The sequence below is a fragment of the Varanus komodoensis genome, unplaced genomic scaffold (genome assembly GCF_004798865.1).
Source record: "Varanus komodoensis strain SLA01 unplaced genomic scaffold, ASM479886v1 scaffold12, whole genome shotgun sequence".
NCBI lineage: Eukaryota > Metazoa > Chordata > Lepidosauria > Squamata > Varanidae > Varanus > Varanus komodoensis.
Window position 1 is genome coordinate 2,757,281 of NW_025335349.1, and position 19,243 is coordinate 2,776,523.

The following is a 19,243-nucleotide window of genomic DNA, read 5'->3' on the forward strand; positions in this document are numbered from 1 at the left end:
GACACCCCCCCCAAAAAAAAAAAAAAACCCCAGTTCAAAGCATATTTTAAAATCCTGCTCTTAGCATTGTAAACTCCATCACAGCAGAGCAAAAACAGATGCTGAAATGCGATTATGCACTTCATGGCAAAGTTGATCATAACTAGGTATGTGTCTGAATTCTGCTGTTCCAGGTGACTGAGTCAAAAACGCAGTTCCACTTGTGCAGATAATAATGAGACGAAGCAGCTTTTTAAGCCAATTTGGTTGGATACCATTTTCAGAATTCTGTTCAAGTGCTGCTCACTCACAGTGTTTAAATATTCTGAAAAGTACTTACTTTGACAAAATGGATTCTGAGCTGTACATCTGATTTACACCCCTATATTTCTCATATGAGAACAACGATTCAACCACACAGAAACTATGATCTCAAATGAGTATGCACATTGGCTTCAATTCCTTGTTTTCCCTTTCATGCTGTCTTAAAAATCGTTCTTGTTTGTCATCCCTTGTAACTAGGAAAGAGATAGTTCTTTCTGAACTGGCATGAAATGCTTCTTAGACTTTAATGCCAGATACACGGGATTTTTCTTAGTGCATTTTAAGCACGTAAACTGCCTTGAACAATTGTAGGAAGATATGAGCTTCAAAATAAATGTGTTATACTTTGCTCCAGCTGAGCTATAGGACTGTTCTGGAACGAACCCGGTTCTTCTGTGCCTCCCTGTAAGAACAAGCACCCTAGAGGAGAGATAGAAACACAGAAACAGAGAAAGTCGGAAGGGGTCTCCCGGGCCATCTAGTCTGACCCCAGGCTCCAGACGACTCCACTCACGACATGTCCACCATGTACACGTCTAGCCTATTTTGCAGAACCTCTTTCAGCTCAGGGGCAACTTCTATTTTGGAGGTCACGTTCTCATGGTAGGTGAAACAAAGCAAATTGGGGAGGGCCAAAGTGCAAGTATCATTTTGCTCAAAACTAAGTGCACTAATAAGGAAGCGTTAGTAGTGGCATTTCATCCTTTTTAACATGGAGAGAAACTGAATAAAAGCCAGGGAAATGCCAGATGATGGGTGGTTGTAGGAAAGGAGGTAGGGTCAATGAGTTCTTGCCCCATGGAGAGCCCTGGTAGGGGGCAGTGTTGGCAGCAGGGTTTGAGATTCTGTCCCCATGCCCTAATAGACAGCATGCTGAATCTATAATATGTATCATCTCCCGAAGTGAAAGGACAAGCTGCTGGACTTATGAAAGATCTTGTGGATCTTGCACACTATACAGGGTTGGCATGGGACAAGATCAGGTGATACATTTGTGCCTAGCTTGCATGGAGACTGCAGTTACTTGCATGGTTTTATTTCCAGAAGATCTGTAGAATGAATCCCCAACTTGGACTGGACGAATTCAAGGACAATAAGGCTCTCAGTGGCTGCAAGTCCTCATAAGTATATGCTGCTTCCAGTATCAAAGAAGAATCCCTAACTACAGGATAGCATGGGCAGGAAGATGCTGTTGCATTCAAATCCCACTTGTGGGTTCCCTGTAGTAAGTTTTGTGAATAGAAGGCTGGGCAAGGTGGACACACAGTCTGATCCAGCATGGCTCTTATATTCTTGTGTTCTCAATCACTCCGATGATTTAATAGTTTTCATGTGTACACAACAAAGTGCCCTCCAGTAGGCAATCTCCTCCGGGTGAACCCTGCTGGATCTACCTAGCAACTGCAGGCACCAACCCCAATGGCTGAAAATTCCATCGTACAGCAATTTCCCCCAGTGGTCTCCAGTGTAATCCAGCTGATTGTGGTGTCGGCTCTGGTCACAGAGGGGGCCTAGAGCAGCTGCCAGTAGCAGGCCCTGGTCCTGCTTGGTGCTGGAATGGGAGCTCCCACAAGATGAAGGATGCCCTTTGAACAAAGGAGCATGCAATTTTCTCACCAACCAGTTGTGATTTCCTGAACCTGAGTGCATAATTCACCTGCCGTATGTGTTTTATTTTTGAATTTCTTGCTTCCAGACCTAAACAGACTGACAGTCTATTCTATAACACATTTCAAAGAAATACCAGAGAAATAAATTTAACCATGAAGAATAAGGGATCTGACAGACACTGCAAAGGTAAATTTAATAATGGGTGATGTATCTTCATTGCGATCAATATTATTCAGATGGCTCTATATTATAGCATCATGCTTCCCCTGGTGACCTGCTTCTGAGCACACAACAGTATTGTTAGCTTTATGATGTTGGGCCTGCTGTCGCTTTTATTGTGTATTTGTAGTGCTAGGCTGCCAGTAATCCCAACGTACTACTTCAGCAGCTCCTAGATCTGATATCTGACTGGGGAGGGAGAGCAGAGAAAAGAAATAAAGGTGTTTTGAATTAATGGAAAACAGAACTAATCTCTTTGCATTGACTTTAATTTCTTTTTCTCCCATTTCCTCTCTTTGCTGAATGAATCAATTATTCATTTTATGCAAAATAGAAGATATGTATTGGATCATTGGTTGAAATAGACCAAGTTTGCATTATTCTGTAATCAACACAGTTGCTTTGTTAGACTCACTGATTGGAATTTAAAAACTCAACTGATTGACTTAGAAGAGATATTTTGAAAGAAATATTTGCCACTATATGCCATCCTTATTTTTGTATGTGCATCCATTTTGTTGCTAACTGAGTAAGCTGGTAAATTATGCGACCTTCCCATGCTAGGGGATCAATGCCTCTATGCCTATGCTAAAGTAAAAATGGAGCACATAAAGATGTTGCTGTTACATATAAATTTAAAATAATCTATGTTTGGGCCCTAAATAAAGATTGTGATTAAAGAAGATTGTATGCAGCTCTGAATACAAATCTATCAAAAAAAAAAAAAAAAAACACAAAACTCTCCATGGTGGCGAAAGGAAGAGATTCATTCTTCATTCAGTGATCTGTGAGTAAAGTATCGAATGCTCTAACATGGCTTCTGTCTTTAAATGTGGGTCCTCTTACTAGGCAGCCAAAGGGTCAACTTAAAGAGTGTCTGTGGGTGTCCAAGTTCCAAAAGTTGAAAAAGTGATTTAAACACACAGCTGGGAGCTTTACATGCCACACCTAAATATATTACATAGAGATAATTTTCAGCAAAATCAGTGGGACTTGCACGGTATGGCTATGATCCAAAGACACTATCAGTTCAAATCTATGACTGCAGCAAGAGTTTTCCTCTCTCTTGCAGACAGCTTTAAAAATAGCATGAGAAGGAGCATGGAGGTTCCTTATTGCAAAAAAGAGATACTATGTAAAGTAAAATATGCTATGGGCATGTTTCACATGCTGATGTTTTGGTTGAAGATCTAAAACAGAAAGGCGACAGGAACAAAGACAGAAAGACTGAGCTGTGCTTTAACAGATTAGCAACAATACAATTAAGATGTTGAAAATAGAAGGTTCCCAATTCAGTGTTCATCGGACCAGTGCAATTTTCAGAGAGATCGTTTTTATTTTTTATTTTAAAAGGGACCTGAAGGTATATAACTAATAGCTAAATTAAGAAGGAACCTTTAATTTACACATTAAAGGAACTTAAAGGGAAAAAAGTAATTTGGTTTACCTCGTAAAATAGAAAGCTCAAAAGCATTTAATGTCACCAGCCCAATCACAATGTTTCCAAAGGGCTATAATTTCAGTTCTGATTTGTACATCTTTGGCAGCATCTGTCTGATGGGATTTGCAATTGTGATGATTTTTTCCTAAAATATATGTAAGCATAAAACATTTACTGTGCCAAGTAGGTTAGTGCCATAGTAATAGAAATCATTTATAGCTGTAGCTGCTGCCAAAGGTTAGAAATATTAAATGAAACCTCCTTCCATCAGTTGAAATTAAAGAAATTAACTGGCAGGTCATTTAAAATTCTTATTGACAGCTGCTTTTACCTATTATGCATAATTAATAAAAATGAAATGGAATCTTCTGCAACTGCATATTAAGCTTTTAAAAATAGCATAATGAATAGATTCAAAACTGTATATATATTTTCCCACTTTTTGGCTTTAGGACCAAGTGGACCTCCTTCATCTTTTAAATTTGCATTTTTATAACTTTCTTCACTTTCCCATTTGATTCCCATTTAGAATTTTCGGCTCATAATCTCTCTTCTATTTGCCATAGCGCTGAACTCGTCCCCCTCCACCACTCCACTGCGCCCTCATTTTCTCCCCACCTCATCTTCTTTTTCTCCCCCCATTCCTAATTTATTTCAGTGTTTCTTTATGGATGCTTACTGCAGTTTTTTAATGAGATATCTCCCAGAAAGAACAAAAGGGCCGGAGAAATAAGGAGATAGATGATTAGAGCAAGAAGAGAAAGAAACAGCTGAGCATTGCTGCTAATTTTTAATTACTTCCCATCTTCAGTTCTAACGTCGTCTGTGCTTCAGCATGCTTCCATGATTGCAGCAAATCTAGGGCCACAGGGTGTAATGCGAGCTGATTTTTCTTTGTTTTCTCTAATTAGGCTTCTCTCTCTTCTCTCGCTGCAGGATGCCTACTCTTTAGTTAACAGTAGAAATGGTTATGCATCCAAGCAGGCTACTTGGAAGCAGGTCCTGCTGAAACACATGGGACTGGCTTGCAGGATAACGCGGCCAGCACCAGGCTGCTGGTATGAGATATGGTTCCTTTGCCATCTCCTCAGCCTAGCAGAACTGCATTTCCTTCATGTCCACCCTGCCCCAGAGCCGAAGCTCTCCGGGCAGCTCACGGCAATTCACAAACGGCTCAGCTCTTCCATGGCTACTATGTTAGGTACTCCAGATGACTAATGTGTATAAACTGGTGGCTTACATTCTGCCTCATAAGTGATAATGCTTCAGAGTGCTCATGATTCATGCTGCACAACGTACAAAGAGGAATTAGTAGCAGATTAGGGCAAATGCTTCATTTTTGTTTGTCTGTTACTATGGATATCTCAGGACGTTGGGTTGTGCAGGCAGTGTTTGCTTTGCCTGAGCAGAAAGTGCTTCCACTCAGGCAAAGCAGCGCCCCTGCTTATCTACCTGCTCCAGCCACATCTCATTCCCTTCCAGAATGTCCCACAGCTTTGGGAGGAGTGTGGGGAACGCAGTAGCAAGAGGGCTTTTGTAAGTAAGGGCAGGTCTGCCTTGCAGATCAGAAGTGCTTCCTTTCAGCACACAAATGCCACTGGACGCCCCCCCCCCCCGCATGCGTACAACATCATACGACATTCCAGATGACAAAGAAGCCCTCTCGTGCTCTCCCGACCCCTCATCTCCCTCTTGCCTCCAATTATCACATCTAAAACTTTCTGCCCCTCTAGCCTGAATATATTTCGGATTTTGTACAGCAAAGCTGTTAATGATAAAGCCAACTATCTAATATCTAAAATGTTAAATTCTTCTCCAAGCCTATATATTCCAGTGGGATCTACAGACAGACAGAAGGAGTAGGAAGCTTTCTTTGCTCTGCGGATGGGAATGGTGGGACTAAAGTAGCTGTGCCCCGGCATGCCACCTGAATGTCAGTGTCACCTGTCTGTCCTCCATTCTTTTCCACCTCCAGTGCACATGCATCTCTGTATTCTGCATCAATTAAACAACCTTTGTGCATATGATTGGAGAGCAACTGGTGATTTTATGCCAGTTCTGCCTTCTAGGAAGACCTAGAAGAGACCTATTGATTGTTTCAAGCAGTTATATACAGAGCTTAATTTTTGTCCAAGGCTCAACCCTAGAAAAGAGAAATGATTTGGTCTTAGATGAAGTCACAATATCACTCTGTTTTCTCTTTGCATGAAGGGCTGCCCTGAAAGAGAACAACATCTGACCATGAAGGATAGGTTTTGTCTCTTCTTTCATAATCAGGTTTCTCTCCATTCTCAAGCAAGCTCCCATATGGGGAGAAACTTTGTAGGAGGGGACATGTCTCCAGGGAGTAAATAGGGCCCCCACCCTTCACACCCTTGGTGTGGCTGAAACCTTCCTTACAGACTCAATGCAAAATATGTAATGTTTTGTTTATAATGATGAGGACACTTAGCATCAGGTAGATCCTTCATCAGTACCTGAAACTAAATGAGTTGAAAGGAACCGTCACAGGAAACGGCAGGCTTAGGATCATTGCTCTGAGCAATTGCTGGTGCCATTCTTACCCTGTTCTTCCACCATCTATATTTTTAAAAAAACTTAGGTGAATCGCCATCCTGTATTTCCTCACATTCATAATACTATTCCCAGTGTGAAGGAAATGGGGAAAATTAGTGGTGCACATCATCTAGCAAAAAGGAACCCACTGGAAAATCAGTTCCATCTCCCTGCAGCAGCTCCCTGCACCTCCTCCATAATCCTCTCTTGAGGGTTGGGGCAGCAGGTCTTGGAGCAGGTGTTGGGGCATGCACGTGATGCAGGAGAGAAAAGAGAGGCAACGTCCCAAGGTAGGAGCAGAAGTTCGCTTGTTGAGAGCTGACCACTCTAACTTTCGGTATGACATTGTTGTATTGATCAACTAAGTTCAGTGACAAGGCTGAGCCTGTTGTCCTTGAGGCTAGTTAGATGTTACTGCCTGACCCACTGGGCTGTAAAGGTGCAGTGTGGCCTCTGGCTACATCACCTGAACAATATGACTCATCCAGAAGAAACAGCAACTGGAAGGGGGAAAGCGCCGACGAACCAGTCACAAACTTGTGACAAAGTGTGGTACTAGATAAAAAAAAGTGAACATTCTCACAATGAAAGATGGTTTGAGGAAATATTTCTACCTCCAAGCAGAAGCATTGCTCTCAACCTGAAAAAGCAAAAGGGTGGAGGGGATATTCAGAAGGACCTGGTTCACATGTAATGGCAACCCTCTGTTTTTCGAACCACTTAGTGACCCACAGAAGGATCTTTCCTCTTATTCCATGACTGCTACATTTGCTTAGGAGTCAGGTGAGGGACTCTGTCAAAAGCCTTTTGGAAGTCCAATTAAACAGTGTCTATCTGTTTAGACATTTTTATTGATACTGTGAAGAACCTAAAAATTTAGTGAGTCAAGACTTACTTTTGTGGAAATCATATTGATTCTTTTTCAGTAGGGCTTGTTCTTCTATATGCTTACTAATTTTATCTTTAATCATGCTTTCAACCAATATACTTGGACCTAACATTAAGCTAACCAGCCTCTAGTTTTTTGGTTTCTCCATGGACCCAAGTTTAAAAAATCAATGTTACATTAGGCACTCTGCATTCCTCTGGTACAGAGGCAGATCTTACGGGCATATTGCCTGCTTTTGTTCGAACCTCAGCAATCCCATATTTCAGGGTTTTTTAAAAGAATTTTGGGATTGAAAACATCTTGGCCTGGTAATTTATTGACTTTCAATTTATCAATATGGCTGAGAGTGTTATCTTTGTCACCATTATTTATCTTAGTTCCTCAGAGTTTCTTCCTGAAACGTCAGTTCAGGGTCAGACACCACTGCTATGACTTCTGTAATAAAGACAGCATCTCTTCTTTTTGTCCTCCTTTAATATTCCTTACTCCATCATCATCATCCAATGAGCCATCAGGTTTCCAAATAGGTTTCCTGCTTCTGATACATTTAAAAAGTTCTTTCTTGTTGGCCTTGATGTCGCTAGCAATATGTTCTTCAAAATGCAGCTTTGCATCTTTATTTTCTCCTTGCACCTCCTTAGTGCAAGTGTGCGTTCTCTTTTGTTTTTTTCTTATTAAGGCAAGACTTTCATTTTCTGAAGAAAGCCTTCTTTTCTCTAATACTTTTCTTGACCCTGCTCATTGACAATGCTGGTGACCTCTAAGAGTTGGTGCTACCTTCCCTGACCAGTAGAATACATTTTGGCTGAACTTTTATACTTGTGGTTTTGAGCAACCAACAAGTGTTTTGAAGGGAATTGACTCTGAGTGACAACCAGGAATGTACCTATGCTTGCAGAATGCATGTTGGATTTCTTATGAAAGAGAGAGTTTTGCTTCTGTGAACTATTTTTCTGAATTCCTTCAGGTTAGCATTCTAGGGCAGGTATCCTTTTCCTTATGTAAATATGTTATTCAGAAAAATGCAGAGAGAGAGAGAGAGAGAGAGAGAGAGAGAGAGAGAGAGAGAGAGAGAATGGTGAGGATCAATAAGTAAATTCCCAAACATTGTAATAGCATGTTTATTGAATGATAACTTTATCAGATAATCTTGCTTGTACCAAGAAAAGCTTCTGAGTGATCAGAAAGACAGTATTTAAAAATTGACTGGCCTATGGTGTACTTCAATTTGTTACTATTCTTTGAAAAATTCAATAAAAAGAATGAAGACATTGGAAGCAGATTTTTCTTATGGGGAAATGATAGTTCTCTATCATGACCTACTCAACAAAAATACTAAGTCAGTCTGATACTAAACATTTGGGGGAGGCGGTTTCATGGAGGAAGCGGTTTCATGGAGGAGTGGCACAAATATTTTCCCTGGAAAGTGGAAACTTTCCAATCCTTGCAGTTGCTCTGTGTGTGTCTGTGCTTCTGCTGTATTTTGCTGTTTTGATCCCCTTTTTGGTTTACTTACATTTTACTTACCCTGTGCTTCTGGGGCTGTGCTATTAGGAATCATTACTATCCATCCCAAAAGCAAAACTGGTTGTGGAGAGCGGTTTGTTGATTAGAACCATTAAGGAAACTTGAGGATTTGGAATTTATAATTGTCCCTTCATATTATTAGTCAAGGGAACTTGAAATCATGGACTACCTTATTTCTTTAAAGATGCTTATGAACAACTAAGGTGGGGTTGCAGAATTTGTTACACTCTAAAGATAGAATTCCATTTCAGAGAAACTTTTTGTGACCAAATTTCAGTGACAGGCAGGAATGAAAAGGAAAAGATTGAGGCTCAAAATCCCAACATTCCAGCATATTTAAACTCACAATTCTTACCACTTGTGCAGGCAAGCCTTAAAAGAAGCATTTCAGCATTTAGAATGGGGGAAAAGCTACCAAAAAGTGGGAAAAATCACAAAACATATGGATGACTGGAAGCAAGTGACCAAGGGAGAGAGCATAACTATTTGGGAAATCCCAGAGCCAGAATGAGACTCGCAGAAGGCCAGACTTGACTTCCAGGCTGGAGGTTCTACATGTGCATTAAGGAAATCCCTGATTCCCACATCAAATCAGGCTAGTGCCTACTCCAGGCAGCAATATCCCCTCCCCTTGAAAGCATGAAATATAAAGCACTGATTCAGGAGATGCCGATAACCGGCACTTCAGCACCTGGATGTTTTCCAGAATAGCAAGAAGAATATTCTTTGCTGAAATATAATGATGGCAAAAACAACTGAGCCCTTCCTTGCACGGTACAGTTCAGTGCATTTCTATCTGTCAGGGCCTCCCGTGCTGCAAAGTCCTGTGATTTATGCAGCTTGCCAAGGAGTGCGCTGGAGCATCACTTCCACTCCTGAGGGACTAAAGCATGTTCTTCACCCTGGATGTTTTATTCCCTCCCATGCCCTTACATGGACCACTCGTAGCTCCGGCAACACGTATCTCGTCCATTCAAGGGATGAAAGAATTCCAAGGATACAGAAAATAGAATACATAGATACATACACATCAGACATAGGCACCAAAATGGGTCACTTGCTATATTTTCCTCTCATTGTGCTGCTTCGGTAAAGGAGGGATAACCTCAGAAAAGGCACACCCTGCCTATTTTAATACTCCCCCCCCCCATTTCCTCCTTTATCTCCACAGTTGCACAGTTTACAGAAAGGAAAAGGAAAACTTCAATGGATGCGAGTCATAATATTTATATGACTTTCTAGCTATGGAGTGCTAATGGCTTCTGAACAAAATTCAGACGGCAATCTCCTTTAGTCAGGAACGACAAGAAGGGAAAACCAGCTGGGACAATGCCACTTCAGCATAACAACAGAAAACAAGCAATCCCACAAGTCATTACAGTGAGCTTGGAGAAGCGCTTCCTTGTAACAGATAAAAATGTTCCCGTGTACAACAACCTCATTCCTTTGCCTTTTGCCGGGTGGGGTGTTCATCAGCTCCACTGGGATCGCACTGCTGTGAGCATTGCCCAGCTAGAAGCAGCTGTCCCAGTCCAGAGCTCTTAAGGAGGGTCTACCCTTAAAGGCATCCCAAAAATAATTTGCAATAAAATAAATAAATATGGGACTCAGCCTGTTCACAGAGCTCTGTGAGCAGGGCCTTTTCTAATTCACTTTACTCTTGGATGCAGCTGTGAGACCTGAATTCGCAAGTGACCATCAGCAGGCAAACAGTAATCAATATACACTGTTTTCTCTGTGTCTGTGTTGTGTGTGTATGTGAGATATATATATATCTCAAACACACACCCATGCACACACACACACACCCGTGCACAAATCTTATTATCAGTCCAGAGCCCACTAATGCCACATCCTAATAAAACGTGGCCATTTTTGTTGTATACTGAAGATAAATATTTAATTGTAAGCTGCTTAGGAAGGCCTTTTGGCAGTTATAGATGGTCTATAAAAATGTCAATGAACAAATTGATGAAAGATGGTTCTTTTGTGTTCACATCCCTCCTAATTTTCCCTAGTCATGTTGCTTGAAAGGGGCAGGACAAAAATGATCCCCTAATTTTGTCAAGTTGCTCGTCTCAGGCCTAAATTGAGTTCCAGAGCAGACAGAACAACACAGAAAAAATCAGCACAGGCAGGAATTTAGTGAACCACTGCAGGTCTATCCCACTAAATAGAATTACCATCACATGTTAGCTATTGACTGCCACATTTCTTAATTTTATTTCTTTGTTATATTTTTATCCTGCCTTTTTTACTTTCAGGAAAACCATGACACCCTCCATAATTCTTCTCCTTCTCCTCTCTATCTTATCTCCACAACAACAATCCTGCAAGGCAGGCTAGGCAGAAAGTTTGTGACTGGCCCAAAGTCACCCAGTTACCCAGTCACTATAGCAAGTGCATAGATGGACACCAGTAAAACCAGCGCTGCTGGTGGTGGTGGTAGGGTTTTCAAGGAACAACTTGAAAAGTTTTCAGCAAAAGCAGTGTTATCATGAGGAACGCCTCTCCAGTTGTACTGAGTGATTGCAGGATTTTGTCCGGCTGTGCTACAACACTGGCTGGCTTCTCCACAAAGCAGTACTGGCTCAGGACTGCCATTCGGAAGTCCCCTCCCAGCTTAGGTATTGAGACAGATGAGCTACAAGCTTCAGCAGTGATGAAGCAATCTCTTTATCTATGGAAAAACCTGATGACCTGGCATAGATGGGGTTTGATGCATTAGATCAGGGTGGGTCTTGCCATACAGCAGAGTAAAGCCCCCTGCCTCAGGTGGCCCCATATGAGGAGGGTTAAATGAAGGCAGGAATCAGTGTTTGAGTGGTATAGCAAGCACCTACGTAAGGGGGTAGCCCTAGCAACAGGAGTCACCATTTGGATTGTCTGGGCAGCAAAATACCTTGGCCTGGCACTTAGAAACTTTCTGAACATACAGGTTATGAACGCTGATTTAAAACAATGCATGTTATTACCACAAGAGGAAAAGGAATACCAATCGGATTTATCAAATATCCTCCCATCCATCATTTATTTAGGTCCACACTGACTAATTTCTGGTAAGCCAGCCACCTCTACTCTTTTCTTGCGGAGAATGGTAGACTAGGTGAACCTTTGGAGTAAGGCACTTCTTAAGTTCTTAAACAAGAAGGCATATTCTAGTGCACTTAACAGACGTAACATATATCTAACTTTTAAACACATCTGAACCTGCACATTGGCTTTGCAAATTTAAAGCATGCGCTAGGTCACAGGAACCCTGGTTAAACAAAAACAAGCAAGCCTGAAGTGAATCCAGGCCTGGTTCAGGACAGATGGGTTTACTACAGGATAAGCTTTTTTCAGCAAGAAGTAGATGGAAAAACGCATGGCTCTTCAGAAACATAAGAAGCTGCCTCATACTGGACCACTTGTCCATATAGCCAGAAAGACTGATATCAAAGGACTGGGCATGACCATCTGTCCCACCCACCCTCCCACCGTCCACCTTGGAACTGATAAAGCATGCCATCCAAAGAAGTGTGCCGGGATGGGTGAGACCTGAGTAATGCCAGATATCTGGAAGCACTCTGTACTTCCCCCGGTGAGAAATGGGGAAGGGACAGCAAGAGGAGGCCCAGGTGAGAATGGAAAGGAAGCATGACACAAATGAAATCGATGGCTGCCAACCAGTGTTTGTAGGCTGTGGTGGGGAATCGCATACCCCCTTGGTGGAATAGAGATTATTCTTTTATACTTCTGTGTTAGACTTTATTCTCTCCTGTTTAGTGCTCCTAATCTTTTTGCATTAGGTCAGTTTATTTGTACTGTTGATTGGCTTTTTAAACCATGTATTCATCTACCAACATGATAACTATTTGTTATTATTCCTATTGTATTTTTAATACTCCTGCTTTGTTTACTGGTGTTTATTTGGTGTTCATTTGCTGTGCTGTACAAATTCTTTTTGCTGATGTGGACTTGTTAGGTTGTGAGCTGCTCTGGGCACAATTTTGTGGGAATGCAGCATACAGGTAAATGGATTATGATGCTCAACTTTCCAGGGTCCCAGCAGAGATCTTTCCCATCCCCAATTTGGAGATGCCAGAGTTTAAAGCTGAGCCCTTCTGCATACCAAGCATGTGTTCTGTCATTGAGCTACATTCCATTCCATGCAGAGGCACCAAATGTGTTGCCCTTTTCCTGCCACAAGAGAAGACAGCTCTGCTTCTAGACTTTGCCACCAATCAAACATGAAATCCTGCATTCAGACTTATCCTTCTGTTTGTTATCTTCTGATTTGTTAAACAAGAAGAAGAACTGGAAGAAAGAAGAGGCTGGAGTTTATTCTATCCCTTTTATAACCCATTATTATAAAGGTGATTTTCAAGGATTGATTTCTCATATGGGTGTGTATGTGAACAAACATATGGGTGCGAACATTCATGTACCCTGATGTTAACCTCAAAAGAATCCTTTTTGTCACTGCATGGTTACCACCTGCTGACTCTCCACCCATTCAGAAATACTCTCTACCCTAAATGCTTGATCATTCCACCAGATTTCTAGCTGTTTCTTTCCTTCCTTAAAATCTACTCAGGCATATAAGATCCCTTCGCATAAATGAGCTCCTCTTTGCAGGAGTAAGTTCATGTAATAAGACAAAATTGGAGTGTGACTTTTGATACAATTTAAGAAGTGATTTCAGACTCACTTCTTTGATTATTACTATGCAAATACTTCTTGAGAAATGCTACAGAAGAGACACAGGAAGATGTACTCACACACAACTTCTGAGTCTTGTGCAAAGGGCAGACACGAATATCGCTGAGGCATGCTCCCTCCCAGATCAGAAAAACCCACATCCCTGTATGGGGAGCATCCACATCGCAACCTGCTTCGGATGCAGCTCAGAAAAATGAAGGGAGGGAGCATGAACTACTCCCTGTTCCTCTTTTTTGTAATGTGGGATTTTAACTGCTAGATCTCACTATTTGTTACTGTGCTTCTCCTTTCAATGATGTATTTATCATAACTGTAACCTACCTTTTTTCCAGAAAACGCAAGGTGGTCTACCAGATTGAGATCTGGTGACATATGCTGCTCGCTGCAATGCCCAAAGCTATAATTTAGGGAGGTCTCTGCAGTTGTGTTGGTTGCCTGGGATAGTGGATTTTGCCCTCCCTGGGCAGAAGCCCCCATGCTGTGCCAGACAAGGCACTGGATATGGCGATGTTCCCAGAGAGGAGGATCTTCAAGATGACTGTGGGGAGCTGTCCAGGTCCCAGACAGACTTGGTAGAAGGACCACCCCAAGAATCATACCGCTCCCATGGAATCTTGCTTATTCTAGAACATAGCTTCCTTTTCAGAGTGATATTGGTCACTGAGACAGTTTTCTCAATGAGAAGTTCTGGCCTGGCTCTTCAGGGCCCTTTCCTCCTGAGTAGCAAGACATTTGATTTGGGACAGATCAGTGGCTGTGGAGAGTCCAGATTATTTTCCTCTGCCCTGGAATCTGCCTACTTGCATTTCAGTTTTATTCTCTAATCCAATTTAATTGTGATCCAAAATAAAAATTAATTTGAATTAAATAACTTGCAATTAAAACAGGAAAACAGTAGGATTGCAGATTTCAGTGAGTCATGCAGATGGTTTCACCTGTCATGAAACCAATTTTTCCATTCTTAGAGTGATCCCCCTCTTGTTCATCCTTGGTGACTACATTCTATTTGCCTCTACAGTGCCCCACATAAGAGAACTTAGAATTGGTTTGGTAGCCTTAAGTGCTACAATAATAATAAAATATGGCACATAAAGGAAGCTGTTTGAGTATCCTTATTGCTGCGTACTTAAATCTCCTTATAGCTACTGGAAACTACTTGGTTGAATGATGTACTATGATCTCTTACCTGTCTGTTAGAAAGGTTAACTGCAAAATATTGTATAGTTAATTCTGTTAACAATGAACTTAAAAGGACCAGTAATTATTCTGCCTGCTATAACAGGCAGCTGCATAATGTGACTCAATTAATATGGAGAAGTTCTCTTTTAGGACTAGAGATTTTAGAGGCTATGAATATTTTTCTACTTATGCTGATTTTCAAGTGTATATTAAAGATTAAGCATGATATTCCTACAGGGCTGAAACAGTGGACTCTTCCTAACTGGGTTTTGTGAACACAGAATCGGGTACTGGTTGTGTTGGTGCAAAGGATAAACTCAGAGGGATTCGGCTGCATGCTTGTTCCTCTGAAATCCCTGAAACATTCCATACAAAGCTATGCTTACTTGTAAGTACATTTAAAGCACCTTTGAGTTCAACATAAACCAGGTCCATATGCTTTGGTTATAATCTGAAGAGGATGTAACTATTCAAGTGAGCACAAATTAACATAGCTCAGCCCCAAGAAACTGTACAGGATCACCAACTTAATTCTTTCTTGTACGCACTAGCTCAGTGTATACCTGCCCTATGTCTGAGCCAGTGACGGCTCCAAACTTTTCAAATTATGACTGATGTTGAACTTTCTTCTGAAGTTTTTCTTATTGGTTCTTTATCATTGCCATAACTGAAAAGGACATGAAGTTCATTGCAGTTTGCTTATTTGCACATGTGATTAAATGACATTACCTCAATAAAAGATAAATTATGATTTTAAAAGGGAATGATTAAGCATTAAAATAAATTATACATACTAGGGCAAGAAAATTTTTACACACATGAACGCACACACATATACATAGTCTTAGTTATAGAAGTCTTAGCAAAATGCAGAAAGTCCTATTTGAATCAGGTATCTTAAATCCATACTCTATTTCCAGGTTTTGTTTTGCTGCACATCTACTGAAGTGTTCTGCATAAGTCTCTCTAACTTTGACCCCTAAACATTAGCAAGTGACATGACACATTGTTTTCAGGGGGAAGTGAATTTTAGTCCTTGAAAAACAGAGGGCCTCCACTATGCCCTTAACTGAAATACATTACCAATATGAAGGCTTTCCAAGTTACAACTACAAATGATAGCTTTCTTTTCTTTAGTAGTAGCAACTAGTCAATGACAGTATTACTGCTGTAGTAAGGGATGACCTTTTAAAGTCTAATGGACTGCTCCTGTGACATAGTCTTCTGTTTACAGGACATTCGGAGGAACAGTAGTATAACATTCATTATTTGCCTTCCAAAAGACAAGCCACAATCCTACTTAATGTAACTTTGCATCAGGTGTGGGAAATCCATGGCCCTCCTGAGGTTGTTGGACTACAATGCCCAGCATGCCTCATCATGGGTTATATTGGCGATGGTTGATGGAAGCTGAAGTCCACCAACATCCAGAAAGCCACATGCTCCTTGCTCATGCTCAACATGTAGCTTGCATTGCCCTAGGAATGCTCACTTTAATGAAAGTTTTCATATCAGTACTCTCTTTATTTTTTTTTGGTACGAATCTAAAATGCAGCTCCAGAAACCTTGACAGATGGTGTTTTGAAAGATAATGCCAGGTAGCTGGTGTGAATCCCACATTAGCATTCTCTCCAGCTTTCACAGCCAGCTCACCTTAGTCTCTTTTTAATATTCACATATGCTCACCTGCAGATACACTTGAAGGTGTGTGTGTGGACGGAGGACAGAGATAGCTTCATATGGGTTTACTAGGACCTGTGAGTTTTTCAGAGTTAAATTCTAGTATTCCCAGAAAAGCTCAATTTGAGTATATTTTCATGGACACTCCTTCATTTCAAGTTTTGAAAATAGTTTTATTTTGTATTATTATTTTTCCCCTCACTTATCTTCAGATTCACATTGTGTCTCAGTAGATAGTTCCCCCTGCTGGGAAAAGTGCAAATTACACACACACAATTGTATGTTCTTTGGAGAAAAAAATTACGTTCTAACACAGAAGTGTTAAAACGATCTGCTGGAGAAACATTTCTAGAAACTTGTTACAAACCTGGTTGCTAAATCAATACACCTTTTATTTGAGAAGACCTGATGATTCCCTAGCTAAGGGGATGTGTTTAGTACCAGCTAAGCTGTTCTAATACAATCTTCTTTGTACTTAAAAAGCCAAGTTGGAACTCAAGCATATTATTTGTCTGTTGGTTCCTAGATATCTGTATAGTTATTTGCATTCAAATAATCTTATCTCAAATTTCTTTTAATCCCCACTTTTATAAAACATAATGATCTGTACCTGTCAAAATCCCTTCATATTTGAGATCATCTTATCATATGGAAAGAAAACAATCATAACATACAAATAATGAATATAGTTAAATTATACAAATATAAGTAGATTATACCAGTAGTATGTGGGTATGGTAGAACTCAAACCCAAGGAATAAGTTGAAAGAGGAGTTTTATGATGGTCATGTTTCTGTGCCTGACATTTCAACACATCTTGTAAATATGCGGCTAAACAATTATACAAACTTGCGAAGTTCTGGTCAACAACTTTTTAGTGAATAATGCAGTAATTCTTATGTAAACACAAGGTAGTCAGTCACAATTGCTCCCTGCTGAGCAGATTCATATGATTGCAAAATAAGGTGATATCCAACAGAGCAATTGGCAAAGTTAGCAAATCTGAACTAGCAGTAAAGTAAAATGAAAGCATTGTTGATGGATATACACTGAAATGGGTATCTTTCTTCCCCAATAATGCCTAGTATGGATTTTTAAAGATGTAACAGATTTAATAAGAGAGTCATAAATGTCTTTGTGTAAGTGAAATTAAAGATCATAGGGACTCTACCAAGCACAGAAACCTGACTTTAGCAGCTCAGTTAGTAAAGAAAGAATTCCTTGTTAAGGAGAAGCAATAAGTAAAGGAATAAAGGCTTATTCCTTGTGAGAAAAATCATTCCTATGGAAATGCAGTAAATGTTCTGGCTATGATGATGGCTATGCTTTAAAAAGTGGAAAGCATATTGCACTTATGTTCTGGAATGGAAATGCTGAATAAACTATGGCCAGCAGGTAGGGAAGGTCCAAAAATCCATGCCAAGACTGAACTGTACAGCATTTCTATTTGCTATCATTAAAAGTGAGCATTTTCTTATCAGCATGACCAGGTCTAATACATTTCACAAAATGCCTGATTGTTGCTGATTTCTTTGCCGCCTGGATGGATGTCAAGGTTCTTCTGGAGTCCTGACATGAACGCAAACTACCCTGTTAGTGTTTCTACAGAAACCTGTCAGCGTCTCTAGCTTCACCTTGTGCCTGAAGAAGAGGAAAGAGATGCTGCCCAAATCCAGCTTCCCCAGCCAAGATTTCTGATATGCCTCCTTTCGGGGGACTGTGTCAAGACGGAGGCAGTCGGCTGATGCAAAATAAAAGGCACAACTCAGTCTCTTCTCCGCCTGCACTTTCCGACTTCCTCGCGCTCTGCAATCTCTAATACGATTAGCCCTATCAAGCTCGCCTGCCTCAGCAAACCTCTGCCTGTATGTAGATCTGAGATAACATCAACGAGAGCTTCGCTCCCTCTCGCCCTCGCTCGTTCTCTCTCCACCCCAACGAGGGATGTAAATCTGTATGTTTCTATGCCCTCACCGTCTCAGTTTACTCCGAGGCAGCGTACGCGATTACTGTACGTAACGGCGAGAGCGGAGGAGGCAGCGGCAGCAGCAGCCGCCGGTTCTTTCCTAAGAGCACAGCAAAGGAAGCAAGAGAAGCAATCTGGACTAGAGGGCTTCCCCTTCCAACCCCACCCCCCAAAGCGAAGTCTTACCTTCAGCCAAAAGGCGCATTGCATGAACAAAGGAAGAATCCAAGCTATCTTTCTCTGCCATCAGCTCGGGTAAATATTTCTCCTGTTCCATAGTCCGTTCGGCTGCACTTTGGACCGGCTCGCCTGCCCAAGGTGGTGCGGGAGAAGGGCAGTCGCTGGCGCTCCGACGGCTCGCTTCCTCCCGTCCCCGCTGCGCTCGGGATGGCTCAGTTCCCCATGCACCCCGTGGCGTCAGGCGCCGCACAGCCTCGCGCCGCCGCTCCAGCACCCTGGACAGCGCTCCTCGCCCGCCCCCCCCGCGACGCGCGCCTGTGCTCCCGCGCCTCCCGCGAGTGCCGCTCCCCTTGCCACGGAGCTACAGCCTCATACCGAAGCCTTAACTAGGGAGGAGGGGAGAGGCGGCCTGCGCCCGCCTCCCCTCGCTTCCCATTTGCGCTGGCGCGCCGGGGGGCGGGGACGAAGGCGGCAGCGCCGCGGCCGGATTGGCCCCGGCCCCGTCTCGCCCGCTGCAAGGCAGTTGCGGCCGGGGCGGGCGGGGGGCCGCGTCTGTGGGCAATCGCGGGAGGGGGCGCGCTCACTGCCCGACGTGCTGAGGCAGTGCGAAGGACAAAGCAACCTCGGCGAGTGTCTGAAGGCGCCGCAGAGCGAGCCAGGAGTTGCAAAGCAGGGCGTGGGGAGGCTCCGCGCGCACCCGCGCGCCTGCCGTCCTCCGCGGGAGCAGTGAAGCCCAGCCGCGGCATGGTTCGCTCCTTTGCAGTCCGGGTGGGTCGAGACACGCACCTGCGTCGCCACAGTCCGTGGCCGGAGGACGAGGAGGAGGAGGAGGGAAAGTTGTCGGCGTCTTTGGGACGTTGTGCTTGTCAGGGCTGCAGTTCAAGTCTTGCAGGTTGCGCCTGCCCTCCCCATCCCCTTCGCCATCCAATCATCTCTCATAACTGCTAAAAGTAGGAAGCTGGTTGTAATGACTGAGCCATCTAAACAA

At 42.3% G+C, this 19,243-nt stretch overlaps 1 protein-coding gene across 1 annotated transcript in view; it reads right to left on the reverse strand.

Annotated features, from left to right (window-relative positions):
* KHDRBS2 (KH RNA binding domain containing, signal transduction associated 2) overlaps positions 1 to 18,352 on the reverse strand; it is a 387,570-nt gene extending 369,218 nt beyond the window's left edge. Inside the window, exon 1 of the mRNA XM_044422177.1 lies at positions 18,262 to 18,352. Within this exon, the coding sequence (XP_044278112.1) occupies positions 18,262 to 18,352 (91 nt within the window). The remainder of the gene's footprint in view (positions 1 to 18,261) is intronic.
* Positions 18,353 to 19,243: the final 891 nt, after the last annotated feature.